Genomic DNA, 20,432 nt, shown 5'->3' with positions numbered 1-20,432 from the left:
AGGAGGCGGATGAGAGGCTCAGGCCATGGTGTAGGGGACCCCGAGAGCTCTGCTCCCCAGAGAGAACCAGCTGGGTCCAGGCTCTGCCAGGCCCCTCTTATTCTCTCCCTGGGAGCCTGGGATGGGCTGGGGAGGGGGAGAGGGGCTGGATGCAAATCTGGGCCTTCTTAAGCAGCCCTGGCCCTAAATCTTTTGTCCTTCGGGGAAGGCCTGTATTTCAGGGGGAGGGATGCAGCTTTTGAAGCCCTTACACTAGCCCAGCTGCCACAAACATTTTTGGACATGTGAGTCACTTTCCTTCCTTTAAGATCGCTTTGGGATATAGGGATAATAGAAACTGATAACTTCTTGAGCATAGTTCCAAATTGCTCTCCAAAATGGCTGTATCAGTTCATAACTCCACCAACAATGTATTAGAAATCCACCAGTTTTCCCACATCCCTTGTAACATTTGTTCTTGTCTTTGCCTGTCATCTTAGCCAATCTGAGAGGTATGTAGTCATCTCTCAGAGTTGTCTCAATTTGCATTTCTTTGATCAATAGTGATTTAGAGCATTTTCTCATATGATGAGAAATAGTTTGAATTTCCTCATCTGAAATTTGGTCATATCTTTTGACCATTTAATAATTGGAGAATGGCTTGAATTCTTATAAATTTGAGTCAGTTCCCTGTATATTTTAGAAATAAAGCCTTTGTCAGAATCATTAAATCTAAAAATGATTTCCTAATTTATTGCTTCTCTTCTGATCTCTTCTGCATTAGGTTTTTTTTTGTTTTGTTTTGTTTTGTTTTGTTTTTTTTTTTGTACAAAAACTTTTTAACTTAATATAATCAAAATTATCTATCTGGTGTTCCATTGTGAGTTCCTATTCTTCTTTGGACACAAATTCCTCCCTTCTTCACAGATCTGAGAGGTAAACTATGCTTTGTTTCTCTAATTTGCTTATAACATCACTCCTTATGTCTAAATCATAAACCCATTTAGATCTTATCTTGGTATGCTGTGTAAGGTGTGGGTTAAGCCCTAATTTCTTCCATATTAGATTCCAAATTTCCCAGCAGGTTTTGTCAAAAAGTGAGTTCTTATCCCAAAAGCTGGGGTCTTTGCATTTGTCAGACACTAGATTGCAATAGTTATTGACTATTTTGTCCTGTGATCCTAACTTATTCCACTGATCGACTCCTCTATTTCTTAGCCAGTACCAAATGTTTTGATTATGGTTGCTTCACAATATAGTTTTAAATCTGGCACAGATAGGCCACCTTCATTAGCATTATTTTTCATTAATTCCCTTGAAATTCTTGACCTTTTTTTCTTCCAGATGAATTTTGTTGTTATTGTATATAACTGTATAAGTAAAATAATTTCTTGGGAGTTTGATTAGCATGGCATTAAATAAGTAGATTAATTTAGGTAGTATTGTCATTTTTATTCTATTCGCTTGGCCTCCCCATGAACACATGATATTTTTCCAACTGATTAGATCTGACTTTATGTGTGTGGAATTTGGTTTGTAGCTATGTTTGTACAATTCCTGACTTTTCCTTTGGCAGATAGATTCTAAAATATATTGTTTTATTATCAACAGTTATTTTGAATGGAATTTCTTTTTGTATCTTTTGTTGTGGGACTTTGTCGGTAACATATAAAAATGCTGAATGCTTTATTTGGATTTATTTTGTATTCTGCAACTGGAAAAGGGACCACTTAATGCTAAGGACCTCGGACACAAGGAAAGGCTTCCCCTTTGGGGCAGCACATAAGCTAATAAACATTGATTAAGTGCCTAATATGTCCCACAGACTGTGCTCAGTGCAAGGAAACAGAAAGAAGCAAGACAGTTCTGGTCCTCAAGGAGCTTCAGTCTAATAGTCGGAGACTCAGGGTTTGTCCTGTTCCGAGACCGCAAGGCAGTCAGGTCTTAATGTATTCCCCAGTCCTGGCCGTATTCAAATAGCAGCACAAGCTGTAATGAGCACCTTCCCGGGCCTCCCATTATCTCCAAAGAACTGCAGGCAGAGGTGAGCAACAGGGAGCCAGAGGTGAGCTCTGTCAGACCTGAGACGCTCCCAAGCTCCAGGCAATCAAGTCAATGAACCTTTATTAAAATACCTATTATGTACCAGTGTAATGCCCAAGAAAGTGAGCAAGACAAGAGATTAGAGACCAATTCAATAGTTTATTAAATGGAGAGAAATACTGGGACCAATGGATCCATGGTTGATCCCAGGGCTAGAGGAGACTATCATCTCAAGGAGCCTAGCCCCGAGTATCAGGACAGCAAGCTTTTTATAGGATAACAAGAACAATGACATGGTGGGGGAGGCACCTAGATGGGGATAACCTAATGGTGGGGGAGGTTACTGATAGTCTAATGACATCTAAAATGGATAAACCTTTATCTTGTCAACCATTAAGAAGGAATGTCTATAACCTAAAGATATAAAAACTTTATCTCAAACATTGAGAGCGAAAGGTTATAACCTAAGGCAGAAGAACTAAAGTATATATAAAGTTTTGTACTCGAGTACTTAGAGTATTTTGGAGAGAAACTTTGGAAATTTTCCCCTTGGTTAGAACACACAGGACTAGATCTAAAATCAGGGAGAATGGTGGGCTCGCAAATGGCTTCTTACGTCCTTTACAATTTAATCAGAACAGTCCTCCAGGGAGGCTTTATGCTCTAACAAGAATAACAGCCAAAAAAGTGAAAGTACAGGGAAACCACCGCTCCCCTCCCCCCCTCCACCTTTCTCCATGGAATCTCAAGTCCCTGGGCATGGAATGCTTACCTATCGCCCTTTAAATCTATCTTTGGGCCATTTTAAAACTTAAAAATCCGCGGCAGTGGAAAGAGCAGGGGCAGACAAATTACCATCCCCATCTAGTGAGTGCAAACAAAGACCCAGCAGAACACACCCCCAGAAGTGGGAGAAACTAAGAAGTTGTTATGGAATGTGGCCTAGCTAGTAAAACAATGGAAGTAGTTAAACCAGTTTTTAAAATGAACGAGATAAGGTGAGATCTTTCAAGACAGTTGTGAAAATCGAGTAAGGCTTCATCTATTTCAAAGTTTGAGTAGGCCTGAAGGACTTTAAGTATTAAGTCAAGGGCACACTTAAAGTGTCTCCTCCCTGTTATCTTAAGGACATACTTAAAGTCTCCTCCCTGCTATCCCCTCCCTGTTATCCCCTTAAGGGCATACTTAAGTCCCCTTCTTGTTATCCTCCCTATTTCAGCCAAATATGGACAACTATGTACTTACTTATTGCTCAAGTTCAATTTCTTGGGTATTTCGTGCATTTAGAATGTAAGATCCTCAGCCAATAAGGATGAGGGTCAGTGGTGGGAGGGGGAATTTGCATTAGGGATAAAAAGGCCGACCCTGCCCCCTACGGTGCCTCCTCCCTTCAATTGTCTGCTTGATGGGTGGGATGCCCGTTCTCGAGGACGTATAATAAACTTTGCTTTGCTTCTAGAGATCTATCCAGTTGTTTTATTAATGGTTTCTGACCCACACAGTCTTGGGGGCTCGTTCTGGGATTACACTGCTTGTGGTGAGTAGGTGAACCCTTGGGGTGCTGGCGGGGTGGTGCCCTGCCCTGATTTAGGCAGCCCGCCAGCGTCCAGGGCTTCTCCTTACTCTCCAAGGTAAAGTGGGCCTGAAATGGAGAAACTCAGCAAAACAAAGGGAGAAACTCCGCGGTAAAAATCCTGATTGGTTTGGTGGAGGACAGATATCAGTCAAGCAATTTGCTGCACAGCAACCCAGAGGCAAGCCCTCTGTGAGACCCTTGAGTCATAAACTCTGGAGGGGTCTCTGGACAGGAGCCTGTGAGGCCTGGAGTCTTAAACTCTGGAGGGATCTCTGGACAGGACCCTGTGAGGCCTGGAGTCTCCAACTTTGGGTCTCTGGACAGAATAGGCTTGGCTAGGCTTTCTAGGGTGACTGAAGTCAATTGGTGACAATTGGCATGTTTGGGTGTTTTGGAATTTAGATTCCGTCCAAATTCAATGGGTGTGGCCCAGTCCCAGCCAGCCCTCGAGGAGAGAAATGAGAAAAATGATCAGAAATTACCAGTAGATAGTCCCTTGGGAGATAAATTAAATAATTGGAACAAAAGGCCCAAATATAAAGGAAAAAGCAAGAAAAAGAGATAAGGTATTGTTGTTTTGTCTGGGGTGACAACAATATTGGTAGAGGCACTATTGAAGACTGGGATGCCAAAGACTGAATTTGTACCTGAAAGAGAAGGAAAGGATTTAATTCCTTTAACCCCTCCAAGGGCTGTTGGGCCAGGAGAACTTCTGTCTATTTTGAATTCTCTCTTCTCACAAGAGGAGAGGGGACTAATTAGAGGTGCAGCTATGAAGGAGTGGGATAGGAGAAACCCACCAGCTGCAGGAATAGTTTCAGCTGACCAGAAATACGGTTAGCAGATCCCAATTGGGATCACAATCACCCTATACATGGGGGAAGTATGTGGGATGGAGAGAGTGAAGATGGTGGCTTCTTTCCTTTCCCTCCCATGTGTCCTGACTGCAGCAGGACCACATGGGACCAAGGAAAAGAAACTGCTATTTGGTGAAATTCATTATTTTAAATATATGGCGAAAGTGGTTTTATATTATTGGGAATTTAAAGCCGTGTTTGGGATTTTAAGTTAAAACATAGGTTATTAAAACAAAATGCTGGTAGTTTACCTTAGGGGAGGTTGGGGTTGTATCTCCCTACTTAGATGGTGTGTTTTCTAGAGGTATTGGGTAATTTGTAACTGAGTTATGCCTTAAAAGTTGTCATCTCTGTTGGGCAATTATAAGTTTTATGAAATTTGGTTCAGTTATTTGAGAATCTTGAAGTTTAAAAAAAAATTTCTTTTTCTTTGACTTAAAGACAAGGGACAAGAAAGATTGATTTGCAAAAGCAATCAGTACTTTAAATGGAGCATCTAGTATTGGTTTGGGAATGTTTAACATGTTGGAGAAGGTTTAAACAAATAAGCTTTGGAAGGAGAAAGATGGGACAGGAAGAGGTGGTCACAGGAGAGAAAAAGAGAGGAAAATAGCTCTCCAGAAATGGGGAAGAAAAAGGCAAATTCCCTAGTGAATCTGCCATTTGCCATGGGAAAAGGAGATATGTCCCATGAGGTTGGGGTCTATCTTGAGCTGGCAGATTGGATCCTGGGGAAATGGCACCCTAAAAAAGTTAACTGTGATAAGTTAGTGTTGGGAAGCATGGTGCAGTGGGGGAAGGGTGGCCACATGGAGAGGGACCTTGTCAGGTGATCTAATCCTCCTTCCCCATTAAGTATGGTGGCTGCAACACCTTGCTGGTTCGGCTATCAATTGCTTCTACTGTTTAAAGGAACAGCCTACATTTATATGGCGTTAATAACTGAATGTTTTATTTTTATTTTTCAAGTCTGCTCTAAGAAGTTTGTTGGAACTGTAAGTTATCTGAAAGTGATTTATTTCTACTAAGATTCCATCTGTCTAAAGCTAATTATTTAATGCTTATTTACGTGCATGGTAGTCTCCTTGTTTAAGGAAGATGATAAAAAAATCTAGAGCATGATTTTAATTTCATCTGATAATTTGATTGGGTTATTTCCAAAAAAAAATTTTTAGAAGAGAGTATCAATGTTAAATCTGAAAGATTTAAAAGTTTCTTTTATGTGGAAACAGGATTCACAACATGCGATTTAGAATTTTTTTCTTTGTATTTGAGTATTTTAAAGGCAATTGATCTGTGTAATGTTAAATTTAGAACTATCTACTCAGATAAGAAAGATAGCTGTATATGCTGTAAACCCTTTACTGTGATTCTTGAGAACTAGATTCATCTGAAGCCCTTGATTAATGACAATTGCTGTAAAAGATAAAAAAAATTCTTTGGGACTGAAGCTAATATTTGCTGGGAGTTTTGAATTAAGGTGTGACTACATAGGTTGTAAGGTGGAATGATTAAAACTTAAGGACAGTTACCTGAAGTAAAACTGCCTTAAATAGATAATTTTAATTTGCGGCCAGAGTTTGGTTGCTGCTATTAATCTTTTAACCTTTTTACTTCCTGGGGCTAGAGTTTCTTCATCTAAAGGTTTACTTTGCCCCAGTATTTGGGGCCACTCCCACCTTGCCTTTTGAGAAAGCTGGGAATCTCATCCCCCTGATTAGGCTAAGGTTTAGGCCTAGAGCCTTTTACATTGTATGTTGATGGAGGGCGGGGCTATCTCTGAAACCCCAATCCTAGGCCCCTGACTTATGAATGATCTATGTGTTTTTCATGTTTTGCATGATCATGGGCGGGGCTATATGGGAAGAGAACATTTGACACCCACACAACTCCCCATTATATATGCAGAGAAAATGAAATGAAGGGGAATTCATTCTAGGTGAAGGGAAGGAGGCTTATAGGATCAGCTGCCCATGTTGCATTGCTGATCCTTTGCTCCTGATCAGTGGCTTTCCTTTCTAAAGTATTAGATCCGGTAGCCAAAGGATGGCTGACCTGTGTACAAGCAGTAGCTGCTACCGCTCTCTTGGTAGAAGAGAGTAGGAAGCCCACCTTCAGAGGCAGTGTTATAGTAAGTGTCCCACACCAAGTAAGAACTCTATTAAATCAGAGGGCTGGGAAATAACTCACAGATTCCAGAATGTTGATAATCTTAATCCTGCCTCTTGTCCCCTGGAACAGAACCACCCCTGCAGAGGAATATTGTTGTTTAGAGTTAAATGATTTTCAAATGAAAGTAAGAGGATTTACAAGAATCGCCAATACCTGGGGGAGTAAATTGCTCTATAGATGGATCCTTTAGAGTGGTAGATGGGAAAAGGAAAAGTGGGTTTGCTATTGTGGACTTCCACTGTTACCAGGGGCAGCCTACCTGCCCATTGGTTGGCTCAAACTTGTGAATTATTTGCCTTAGAGTTATTGAGGGACTAAGATGGGAATATATATACTGATTCGAAATATGCTTGGGGTGTGGTGCATGGATTTGGAAGGATTTGGGAGGAAAGAGGATTTGTAAATAGTAAAGGTGAAGAACTGGTCCATTATACACTAGTTAGAGAGGTACTGGAAAACATTCTGGCCCCTAGGAATGTGGCAGGAATACATATAAAGGGACATCAGATGGGAAGCTCTTTGGAGGCAAGGGGAAATAGATTAGCAGATGAGGAGGCCAAGGGAGCTGGAGACCAGGAGATTTTTCATATGATGGCTCTGATACCGATATTTCCCCCGAGTCTACCCTCTCCCAGTTTTACCAGAAGGAAAAAGAGAAGGCCTTGACTCTCGGAGCAGTTGGGGACTCGGAAGGACGATGGCTTTTACCTGATGGCAGAGAGGTACTGACCAAAGCAAGTATGAGGCAGGTCCTTCAGCAACTGCACCAGGGCAGTCTCTGGGGTGTCCAAAACCTGTGTGATGCTGTGCTGACAAGGTATGTTACCCCTGGCCTATATACAATGGCCCGGCAGCTGTCTTGTTTGTCAAAGGACTAACAAGGCCGCTCAACGCCAGATCCCAAAAGGGGGACGAGCTCCGGGAATCGGACCATTCCAAAGCATCCGTGGACTTCACTGAGCTGCCACCAGTGGGTCGCCTCAAATACTTGCTGGTCATAGTGGACCATCTGACCTCATGGGTGGAGGCATTCCCCTCAGCCCGAGCAACTGCCTCGACAGTAAAGTCTTATTAGAACAGATTATTCCCAGATATGGAATAGTGGGGAGGATAGACTCGGATCAGGGAACACATTTTTCTGCCCAGGTGTTGCAGAATGTGATTGGGGCCTTAGAAAGTATGTGGGATCTCTATACCCCTTGGCATCCTCCCTCTTCTGGGAAAGTAGAAAGGATGAATCAGGAAATAAAATGGCAACTGACTAACTTATGTTTAGAGACCCAACTACCTTGGACTAAAAAATGTCTTCCTCTTGCTGTGTTCAGAATCAGAACCAAGCCACATAGAGAAATTGGACTTTCACCTTATGAATTATTGTACGGTCATCCTCTCTAGGCTTGTCCTATGGGAAACTGGGACCCTATCTTAGAGACAAAGGATTTATTTCTTAAGAGATGTTAAATCATTGCTAAAACATTTACAAGGACTTCAAGAAAAGGGTTAATAGCTCAGACTCCTCTGGGTTTCCCTGTTCATAGAATTCAGGTGGAGATTGGGTGTTGATCCGTTCCTGGAAGGATGAGAAGCTGACTTGTGCTGGGATGGACCCTATCAGATAATCCTGACCTCTCGGACACTGCAATTCACACCCAGGAACGAGGCTGGACGCACCACACCAGAACAAAAAGACCTGTGGCACCACCTTTATCCGAGTGGACAGTTGAAGATGGGGAGACCTCAAATTACATTTGAGGAGGGGACCTCCACTGAATGGGAACCAAATTCTGAATCCAGTGCATTGTAACTGTATGACTTTTCTTACATTAATTACTTTGGGAATTACTTTGGGAAACTCTCATGTGGCTTTCCCTGAGCTTTGGGTCTGCCTATCTTCTCATGATAGCCATAGAAACCAGACCTTTATCTTCCAGAGATGAGAACCAGCTCCTCCTGCTCATGCAGAATATAGGGAGAACTTTTAACTTATCAATTGTTGGATCTGTGGTGGATCCCAACGACTGAGCTAATGGCCATGGGAACCTATACCCTTAAGCCCAGCCTGGATCCTTAGTAACTGATCCCAAATTCATAATGGGACTGATTTCTGGAACTTAAAAGAGAAATATCAGTGGCCATTGACAGAAGATAGGATTTGTTAAACAGGGCAAAGTTTGAAGCTGGGAAATAGTGTATGTGAGTGGACTTAACTCTGGACAAGGTAAAAGACTTTCCTTATCTTGCAGTGGACACTGCAGTCGTCGTTTGGAGCTCTTGGGAGCTCTCGCACAATTCCTTAGAAATTGCTGCAGATTGACAAAAGGCTTTCTTTTGTCTGCTCTGTCTCTAGGAAACACAAGGAGGCTGCAAGGATTTGGAAAACTAAGTTTTTACCTATCTAGACATCAATGGGGTTGGTACCATGTCACCCCAGGGACACCTGGGAAACATGGGACTCTGTTTCCCACATTTTGGAATACCTCTAACCTAATAAGTCAATGGCCAGTTGCCAATTGTAGGAGGAAGGATCAAGGTTTATGGAAATGTCAGTATGTCACCTTTGTAGGGGAAGGTCCCCTAGGGACGAGAGACCAGCAATATTGTCCTTTTACAAGGAATAGTTCAGACATATTTTCGAGGAACAACCTGTTCTAATGGGTCATTATTGTGGCTTAACTGCTGATACTCACCTACCTCTTAATTGGACAGGGTTTTGCTATATTGGACTAATAAGGCCAATATTTTTCTTTCTTCCTGAATAGGCAAACCAACATTTAGGGATTCAGTTATATGATGATTTGGGAAGAGAGAAATGGGGTTTACATACCTCCATTACTCAGACTGGAGATGCAAATGATTGGGGTGACACCTGGCCTCCAGAAAGAATAGTTAAAGAGAATGAGCCAGCCACTTGGGCTCAAGATGGAAGTTGGGGATATAGAACCCCAATGTATATGTTGAACAGGATAATTAAGCTTCAAGCAATTGTAGAGATTATCACCAATCAGACTGCTGAGGCACTAGATCTTTTGGCTGACCAAGCTACTCAGACAAGAGAGGTTGTTTTACAACAGCCTTGTGCTGGATTATTTGTTGGCTGAGGAAGGGGAAGTTTGTGTGAAACTAAATTTGTATATTTTGTTGTATAAAGATGTTGAAGAGCTCTCAGTGTATAAATAAGATGGGGGACTGAACGAGATAGGTGAGATCTTTCAAGACAGTTGTGAAAATCGAGTAAGGCTTCATCTATTTCAAAGTTTGAGTGGGCCTGAAGGACTTTAAGCATTAAGTCAAGGGCATACTTAAAGTGTCTCCTCCCTGTTATCCCCCTAAGGGCATACTTAAAGTCTCCTCCCTGCTATCTTAAGGACATACTTAAAGACTCCTCCCTGCTTTCCCCTCCCTGTTATCCCCCTAAGGGCATACTTAAGTCCCCTTCTTGTTATCCTCCCTATTTCAGCCAAATATGGGCAACTATGTACTTCTTGGTCAAGTTCAATTTCTTGGGTAGTTCAAGGATTTAGAATGTAAGATCCTCAGCCAATAAGGATGAGGGTCAGTGGTGGGAGGGGAATTTGTGTTAGTGATTAAAAGTGTCGACCTGCCCCCTATGGTGCTTCCTCCCTTCCATCAACTGCTTGATGGGTGGGACACCTGATTCTCGTGAGAATGTATAATAAACTTTGCTTTGCTTCTCGAGATCTATCCAGTTGTTTTATTAATGGTTTCTAACCCACACAGCCCTAATATTTTTACTGATGCTACAAAAGACCATAGGGCTACTTTTTATATACCTTCCATGAATGCTTTGTGTGTATTATTTACTCCTTATGATTCTATTCAGAAAAATGATTATATGCTATTTTATATATATTACAACATATCTCTCCATCTTTTAATATTATTACAGAGTCAGTATGCTTATTTAGAGGTTAAGAATTTACAGAGATAGTACAGAGGTGTTTAAAATATATTCCTTTTGCTCCTCATAAATGTGAATCCTACTCATAATCCAAAAGGAAATAAGCCTAATGATATCTGGCAAATGGATGTTATTTACTGGAGAACACAGTGTGTTCATGTAATTGTAGATACTCATTCTAATTTTATAGTAGCTACTCTTTAACCTGGAGAGGCAGGCATTAAAGCATGTTATTTCTCACTTATATCATTATTTTGCTTCTATTGGTGTGCCTCAACAGATAAAGACGAATAATGGACCTTATACCTCAAAAGGTTTTCAGTCCTTCTGTTCTGAATTTGGCATCATTCATGTGACAGGTATTCCTTATTACCCCACAGGTCAGGCTATAGTTGAAAGAGCTAATAGAACCCTTAAGACACTCCTGGTCAAACAAGAAAAGGGAGTGTCATGGGGTAGGCCAAAAGGTCATTTAACACAAAGTATGTTAGACAAAGCAGTATTTACATATAATTATGTACAATTTTCTGCCAATGAATTAACGCTAACCATTCGTTTTTGGCATACATTTGAAAGGACAGAGTCTAACACTAAAGTACAACATCAACAACTTCAAGAAGAAAAATTAATAGAGTGTTATGGAAAACAGAGGAAGGAAATTGGGTAGGTCCAGGGACATTTGGGTGCGGGATCCCAAGTATGCTCTTATTGTTGCAGATGAAAACAGATGTGAACAGTGGGTGCTGACCAGAAGGATCTGGGTTATCAAGGAGGTCGAATGGAAAAAGAGGAGAAGGCAGAAAGAGCTGCAGAAGAAGCTCCCAGGAACAGAGGTGGAGATGGAAAGGAGAACTGCAATCTCTGCTGGGACTGTTATCTCTCATGAGCATCAACACAGAAGCCATAGCACAAAGAGAGTGGAGTATCTCTGTGGCACCAGCACAACGCCTGGCTGATCAAAAGGGACAATGGACTTGGGGGGTTATACCCGGACCACCAATGGTGCATATGATAGGGCCCGGACAACAAATCTGATTTTCATGTATACAGCAATGTGTCACAGTTAATGGGACGTTATAGTACTGATACACCCCAGGTAAGGATGATGGACAGTTATCTAAATAATGTCATTTTTATTACTTATTCTGCTCCCATTTGTTTTTCCACAGGGATGATTGGGTCTCCCAAGAGATGTATTCCATGGGTAATGAAATCCTTGAGTATGGACCCTCACAGAGAAGTAGAATTGGGTTATCATCTTTTAGCTTTGAGTGTAGGACTGTATGAGATAAATGCTTTAGAGATGATTGGAGAGTGGTTGGGAGAGGAATTGGTCCTCCACACTTTGTTACAATCTATATCTTGTCATTATGCATATCACCCTGTATGTGTTACCCCTTTGCCATGGAATGATACAGCACTCAATAACACTTGGATTAAGGTGCGAGATCATTTAAGAGGAGCCTTGTTGGCAGCAAATGTTTCTAACCACATTGAAGAATTGGCTAAAATAGTCCAAGACATCAATGATATGGCTGCACAATTTCAATTACCTGATGATGCATCACAAGATTTTGTAAATTGGATCTAATCTAAATTATCCACCTTGCCCTCTTGGTTTTATAGTGTTATAATTGGAGTAACTATAATTTCCTACTGCTTTTATGTCTTCCATGCTTAGTGACAATTATGAGAAAAGTAGTGATAAATGTTTTTGCACAGTACCACCCTTGGCCTCAGATTGCTATACAAGCTGTTGAATTAATGGGACCATGACACATCTAGGCATTGGGATTCACAGACAATGGACAGGGCTTAGGGCTGAGGATGCTTGGGAGTCCTGGTTTTAACCACATCTTATCAGCTGCTGTACCGTGAATGGGGTTTCCCTCGCCTCTTACCTGAGCGGTCCCCGCATAACAAGAAAAGGGAGTTGTTATATGATTTTAGGTACGTGGCAAAAAGAGCTGTATAGCAGGAAATAACCTGAGGAGGGGGAGCAAGTTGTACAGAGGAGGAAAACAGGAAGGCAGCAGTGAAAGGTTGTTTACCCCAAGATTAATGATTTTGTTATTGAATAGCCTGTACCGTGATGGGGTAAAGACAAAGAAAGCTGGGTATGAGATGATGTAATGAGATGGTATATATGAAGGGATGTAACTGTGAGAAGCTGTGGACGCCATTAGAGAAGATGTAGGGTGCTCAATAAATGCTTGCTGTAACTTAGTAACATCTGGTGTGTCGGGTGCTCTGTGGGGAAAGAGAGCAGCTAGAGGGAGCTGCTTCGGAGATGTCCAAGTACCTGGAGGATGGTAAGGAACCCAGTTATAATTCCCCTTGGTGAGGAGGGGAGTTCAACAGTTGAGACCCTCTTGGTGAGTAGAGGGAACTCAACAAGACAGCCCCTGTTAATAAATTTCTATTATTCTGTAAATAATTCATGTCTTAGGGATAATGTGATGGTAAATAAAATGACTGCTTTCTTTTTTTTTATTTTTTATTTTTATAAATTTTTATTTTTTATTTAATGATTACTTTATATTGACAACATTATTCCTTGCACTCGTTTCTTTTCCGATTTTTTCCCCCTCCCTCCCTCCACCTCCTCCCCTAGATGGCAAGCAGTCCTTTATATGTTGGATATGTTGCAGTATATCCTAGATACAATATATGTTTGCAGAACCGAACAGTTCTCTTGTTGCATAGGGAGAATTGGATTCAGAAGGTATAAATAACCCGGGAAGAAAAACTAAAATGCAGATAGTTCACATTCGTTTCCCAGTGTTCGTTCTTTGGGTGTAGCTGCTTATGTCCGTCATTTATCAATTGAAACTTAGTTAGGTCTCTTTGTCAAAGAAATCCACTTCCATCAAAATATGTCCTCATGCAATATCGTTGTCGAAGTGTATAATGATCTCCTGGTTCTGCTCATTTCACTTAGCATCAGTTCATGTAAGTCTCACCAGTCCTCTCTGTATTCATCCTGCTGGTCATTTCTTACAGAACAATAATATTCCATAACATTCATATACCACAATTTACCCAGCCATTCTCCAATTGATGGGCATCCATTCATTTTCCAGTTTCTAGCCACTACAAACAGGGCTGCCACAAACATTTTGGCACATACAGGTCCCTTTCCCTTCTTTAGTATTTCTTTGGGATATAAGCCCAATAGAAACACTGCTGGATCAAAGGGTATGCACAATTTGATAATTTTTTGGGCATAATTCCAGATTGCTCTCCAGAATGGTTGGATTCGTTCACAACTCCACCAACAATGCATTAGTGTCCCAGTTTTCCCGCATCCCCTCCAACATTCATCATTATTTTTTCCTGTCATCTTAGCCAATCTGACAGGTGTGTAGTGGTATCTCAGAGTTGTCTTAATTTGCATTTCTCTGATCAATAATGATTTGGAACACTCTTTCATATGAGTGATAATAGTTTCAATTTCATCCTCTGAAAATTGTCTGTTCATATCCTTTGACCATTTAAATGACTGCTTTCTTAACTGGATAAGTGTATCACATGCAAGCTCACCTTCTGTAGGCTCAAAGAAAGCCTCCATAAGGCAGCTAGCAAGGACCAGTCTTGATGGGCAAGACACATAGTTGTGCTTTGCTGGAAACTGACACAATATTATTAATTCAAACTTGAATGACAAGACCAAAAAATAGGGAGTAAGACATCAATGTCAGCTGGGGAATGGTGGAAAAAAACTCTGTTTCTTGACCTTATTCTGATCGAAAGTTTTAGCAATGATTAGGCTGAAGACATCCCATTTACTTTTTATGTGACCAAGGTCTGAGTACTGCTAATGGGATGGGATTGTATTCCTCATTCTGCTGCAGGCAGCGGGGGTGGACTGGATGAAATAAGAAGAAATGGGAATAGCCTCAAATCTATAGCAATATTCAGGAAGGATGATGGGCTTAAGGGGAGGCAACCAGAGAGGATCAGTCACTTGCAATTCTAAATCATTTCAGGGGAGGACGTCCAAAGCCTTTCTTTGACTATTGAGTAGGAATAAATGCTCAGCTATGGTAACAAGAGAGGGAGAGAGAGTAAGATGAAGGGAAGAGGACAGAACAGGAACTATGGGATGCAAACAAAATGGACTGGGAGCATATCCTGAAACTTCCCCAGAAGTCAGAGCAGAGAAGCATCTGGGTGGCCTTGGAGTTAGGAAGACTGGAAGTCAAATCACCTTTCAGATATTAGTTTTGCCTCAGGTTCCTTATCTGTCACATGGAAATTATAAAATTATAATGCCATGGTGCCAATCAAAAAGTTATTATTTATAAAGTGCTACCTAGCCTTAAAATGTAAATGTTTATAAATGTTGTTCTTTTTATTATGAGGAGAGCATCGGTCAGAGTCAGCATTCCTCTGGGAGCTTTGGGAGCCATCATCATCATTGATTTTCTCACCTAGATTTTCCTCCTCTGGTTCGATCTCCAGGTCGGCCTCTAGGATTCAGGGTCCCTGTGGCCATCATTCACTGCCTAAGCACATAAATATACAAACAGACAAACATCCTCAGCACTTTCCCTTTTCTCACCTTAATTTCTAAAATTTCCTAATTAATGCTGAATTGGGGATTTTTTGTTCTTTTTTTTTTGGAGGGGGGACTTTTTAATTTGCAGATCCAATCCATTGTTCTGCTCTTTCTCTAGGTTTTGATGTATACATTTTTCTCTAATCACTGTTTTTACTGTATCCCATAGTTATTGATATATTGTATCACTCTCCTCCTTTTTAAAAAGTTAACTCCTAAGGTTATGACAGGTCCAACTTTCCCACCTCAGAGGACAGATTTAGAAGGCTGGGATAAAACAAGCAAACAAACCCCAGTTCTTTTATTTTTATTATGAAAGCTTTTTATTTTTCAAAACATATGTGTGGAGAATTCTTTAACATCAGCCCTTGCAAAACCTCATGTTCCAATTTGCCCTCCATTCCCCCACACCCTCCCCTAGATGGCAAGTAGTCCAATATGTTTTCAACATGGTAGAAATGTATGTTAAGCATACATTGTTACACAATTATTGAACAAACACCAGTTCTTTACAGATTGCTTCAAAGCATGAAGCTTCATAAAATTAAACTGCCTTTAAAAGAAAGAAAATGCTCTCAGGATGTGCAAATCAGAAATTCATTAAAATGTCTGGGACTCGGTTCCTTTATCTGTTAGCTGAGTGGGTTGAGATTCCTTGTATCTAAGGTCCCTTACAACTTCACCGGTATGATTCCACAACCCCACAGATGAAGTAATGTCAACAAACATTTATTAATCTCCTGCTGTGTTCCAACTCCCACAGATACTAAAAAGGCAAAAACAGCCTCCAATCTTTGAGGAACTCACAACCGAAGGTGGCCATAGGAAAACATGTAAACAGCTACAGCCAAACAGCACATAAAAGAGACAAATTGGAGAAAAGAGAGAAAGCACTAAGGCTGAGGAAGGCTGGGAGAAATGTTTTACAAAGGAAATTAGGATTTTATGTGGGACTGGAGGAAGAAAGGAGCTGGAGATGAGCAGGGTTAGACAGATAGGCAGGGAACACAGCCAGGACCAATGGGCAGAGTTGGCAGACAGTGTCCTGGGTAAAAAAGAGGGGTGCATTGTCCCTGTCCAGAAGAGTAGCTGGTGCCTTGGGGCTTAAGGGGCCAAAAGCCTAGAATGATGGGAAGGGGTCTGGCCTAAAAAGCTTTGAAAGCCCAAGTAGATTTTATCCAGGAGATAATAGGGAGAAAAGGGAGATGGTGGAACTAAGGAAACAGGGTGGTGATAAGGTCATATCCAGGCTTGAACATATTTAGCAGCAGAGTGGAGGCTGGGCTTTAATGGGAACAGCCTTGAAGCAGGGGCCAAGCAGCTGCTTGTTGCCCAGCCAAGTGTTAGGTGACTACATCTGCCCCACCATGATGGCTGTCAGCAGAAAAGGGAGGCTGCATACAGGATCAGCAGCAGTTTAACCATCTCTGTTCCTGCTTCAGTGCTGGGGTCCTTGCTGCTCTATAAGGTATTTCTGACTGAGGCCTCATGACCACTGGCTGTTGTCCCAGGAGCCCCTTCACGAAACCTTATTTCTCTTTCCAAGAAGAAGCTGTTGTGGGGAAACCATGGCAGAGGCTCCCTCCTATTTCTCTCCATGTCAAAGCCTGAAGCCTGAAGCCTGAAGGCGCAGCTAAATCTCTGCCCTGAGTCCCGATGAGACATGGGTAAAATCCAGCTTGTGGGGTCAGAAGATCTGGGTGCAAGACCTATTCCTCTCATGTACTCTGATCTCACCCAGCTGGAGAACAAGGGAGGCAGAGAGAGGAGACAGACAGACAGGAAGAATATCAGGCACAAAGAGGCAGAGTCAGAAAAAGGAAGAAAGAAAAAGTGAAAGAGGAAGAAGCAGAGAGAAAGAGACCTTCTGGTCCCCTGGCAGCCTGGGCTGAGTCAGCAGCATGGGCCAGGTCCGGGCTGGCAGGGGGGTTTTTTGTCGCATTCCTCACTGAATGTAGCACTGTGGTAACCATAGCTACCACCACTACCATAAAGTGTCCCACAGTAATAATCGCCTTCATCTTCAGGTTGGAGGCTGCTGATGGACAAGTAGCGATCGGTCCCAGAGCCGGAGCCCGAGAAGCGGTCGGGGATCCCCTCACCCTTGCTCACACTTCCATCACTGTCCACATACATGAGGTACTGAGGGGCCTTTCCCGGGCTCTGCTGGTGCCAACCAATATAGTAGTCACTGTGCTGACTGCTGAGGGTGCAGGAGAGTCTGGCCGTGGCTCCCAGGGACACAGACATGGAGGGAGCCTGAGTCAGCACAGACTGGGAGAAGGAACCTGGAAGCACAGACAGACATTAATGTCCCAGCACAGGGGGGAGGGGGGAGGTGCTGGGAGACCCTCACAGGGGACCCCGGGACAGGGAGGAGGGAGCAGGACAAGCAGGGTCAGCCCTGACCTGAGCAGCAGGTGAGCAGCAGGAGGCAGACGAGAGGCCAGGCCATGGTGCAGGGGACCCCAAGAGCTCTGCTCCCCAGAGAGAACCAGCTGGGTCCGGGCTCTGCCAGGCCCCTCTTATCCTCTCCCTGGGAGCCTGGGATGGGGCTGGGAGGGGGCGGGGGCTGGATGCAAATCTGGGTTTTCTTAACTAGACTCAGTTTTAAATCTGGGGTCCTGGGTCCCATGAGGAAGGCGTGTCTCTCGGGGGAGGGGATGGAGCCCAGCTGAGCTGTAACTCATAAGGGATCCCAGGGGGTCAGAGCAGCCACAGACACAGCCAGCGGGGCTCCTCCTGAGATCCCCAGCCTCCTCCTGCCCCCATTGCCTGTCCAGAGCCAGTCTCACAGCGCCCACTAGTGGCTGCGAGCCCCCAGGTCCCCAGCCTGGTAAGTAAACCTCAGGTGCCCCAGAGCCAGAAGTAGCCATGTGCTTGTTGCTCACCAGTCCCACAAGGGGGCGTCTGTTCCCAGGACAAGGGATGGAGAGATGCAGGGGAGGACAACCTGAGACCTCAGAGAGGCTTTGGATGCAGCCAAGTCAGGGCCCCTCTCCCCCTCCCCCCGGGCCTGTGTCCCCCTCACTGGGACGTGTGAGCCCCGCGTCTGCACTAGAGTCTCTGCCCGGCTCTAGGATCGTCCCCTGAACGTCGTCGGCTGTTTTCTTCTGGCCGATCCGGCCCTTTCCGCATCTTCCCTCATGTTCTTCCAGAGTTTTCCCAAAGATATGACGTCAACAGCACAAGCACAGAGTTCATGTCCCCAGTTCCCTCAGTCCCGGAAGGTGACGGGGCCTCAGGGAGACTTGGGACCTAAGTGCAAGTAACGGGATCCACTTAGAGAGATTCTGCTGAAGAGCCTTTCCCTTTCCCAGGTCTTCCATAGGAATCTGGTCCTGGACAAGGAATGAAGGGACACAGAACTTTAATCAAGTGCCAACTGTGGTAGCTCCAGGCTAAGGGCTGGCAACCCCAAGGAAAAAGTAAGACATCCCCTGTTCTCAAGGGGCTCTCCTGTTCTACCCTGAAGGCCTCAACTGTAGGTGAGATAGAGAGGTCCCGTGGTCCTGAGGTTGCAGCTGCAAATAACGATGCTTCTCCTTTCACTGCACTTATATTCGTAAAATTCTATGAATTTGTGATGGGAACCTCCTTTTTGGAGTTTTACAAAACAATAAGTATAGAGGCTACAGGAGCAGTTGCTGGACTGCATCTCCACAGGTTCACTTCTCAGTTGTGGGACGATGGACCCTAAGCTGGGAGCTTTCCTATTCATGAAGTTCAGGACTCAAAATGCTGGACCATTGTCCTCATGACAATGAGCATGGATGTAGTGATTTGACTCTAAGCCCATCCTGCATCTGATCTTTTCCTTGGTGTCTTTGCTATTTAAAAATCCAAAGATAAAACTTTTTCTTGAGTAATAAATAAATAAGAACATTTGAACATTGGCATGATATCTTGGTCCACTATAGTGATTTAGGTTTTTTAATGTATTTTATTTTCATTTAGGAAATAAAAGAAGCATTTCTGTAAACTAATATAAAAAGATGCCAATCTATTATATACAATTTGCTACCTTTTAACTATATAATAAAGTTAGCAGGTAAATTTCTTTTATTTCTTCCCTTCCTGCCCCATCCTGGAGATGACTACCAGAGACAAATACATTTCCTTATATATGGGGTCTCTTCGAGTTCTGAGTCTCTGACTCCCTAAAAAACTCTTATCAACGAGCATGTATTAAGTACCTACTATGTTTGAGGCAGCTAGGTGGTACAATGGACAGGATGCTGGGACAGGGTTTAGGAAGTCTCATCTTCCTCACTTCAAGTCTGACCTGGGACACAGGATTTGTGGGTAAGTCATTTACTCCTATTTGTCCCAGTTCCTCATTGTAAAATGAGCTGGAGAAGGAAATAGCAAACTCTTCCAATATCTTTATCAAGAAATTTCAAATGGGTTCACTGTGAGTCAGACATGACTGGCGAAGTGACTTAAGAATAACAGAAATATGTTCCAGGTTCATGGAGAAAGACACAAACAGCCCCATCTAAAAGATTTCATACCATAAGGTCAGTGGGGCAATATGCAAACAGCTGTGTTCAAGCGGAACATAAAGAAATAAAATAGAGCCGATCCCAGACAGAAACCATGAGCATGAAAGAGATGTGGGGGAGACATTTATACTCAAAGTTATACATTAGTGTTGGAAAAACCATAGCTTTGGTGATACGGCGCTTTCTTTGCAAAGTGAAGACCCCGCTTTTTAGTACACTGTCTAGATTTGCTATAATTTCCCTTCCAAGAAACAAACACCTTTTAAATTCATGCCTGCAGTCGTCTGCAGATTGTTTGAGCCCAAAGGACATCTTCTTTTTCAACAACTTAGAAGGTGAAAAGAACCTGCGCCATGGTGGGGGCTGTGACAGAGGAGAAAAGGGTCAGGAATCATCTTCATCTTCAGGCTGGATGTTGCAGAGGAATAAATATCCATTAAGCCAGTATCTAGAGCTAGAGAAGTCATGAGATCCTATCACCCTTGTCTGACTTCATTTCCATCCCTTTTGTCATTATATAATGAGGATCCTTTCCTGGATCCTGCTGGTATCAACCAACACTGCAATATGTGTACTCACCTGCTGTGGTTTCAAGAGATTAAGAGACTGAGGAGACTGAGTCAGTACAGTCTGGAAGAGAGAACCTAGAGAAAGGAAAGTCATTAAAGACTCTGATATAAAAGACTTTTGGAAGCTGCTTTGAGATCCTCAGAGGAAGGAAGGAAAATGGAAGCAAAGAAAGGGTTCTTCTGACTAGTCCTGATCTGAGCAGCAGTGAGTAGTAGGAGGCAGACAAGAGACCAGGTTGTGGGGCAGGGAG

The 20,432-nt window shown here is 42.8% G+C and overlaps 1 protein-coding gene and 1 gene segment (V, D, J or C); one reads left to right on the top strand and one right to left on the bottom strand.

The window, feature by feature from the left end:
- The window catches only part of LOC127559865 (zinc finger protein OZF-like), a 78,203-nt gene that overhangs the window by 23,441 nt on the left and 34,330 nt on the right, over positions 1 to 20,432 (top strand). The window lies entirely within an intron of this gene.
- On the bottom strand, positions 16,742 to 17,921 carry LOC127542503 (immunoglobulin lambda variable 4-69-like). The segment is given in 2 exon segments: positions 16,742 to 17,395; positions 17,517 to 17,921. Coding segments are annotated over 2 exon segments (621 nt in total).

This window comes from Antechinus flavipes, chromosome 1, assembly GCF_016432865.1.
Source record: "Antechinus flavipes isolate AdamAnt ecotype Samford, QLD, Australia chromosome 1, AdamAnt_v2, whole genome shotgun sequence".
In the NCBI taxonomy this organism is placed as follows: domain Eukaryota; kingdom Metazoa; phylum Chordata; class Mammalia; order Dasyuromorphia; family Dasyuridae; genus Antechinus; species Antechinus flavipes.
This window is presented reverse-complemented; position numbering and strand designations above follow the sequence as displayed.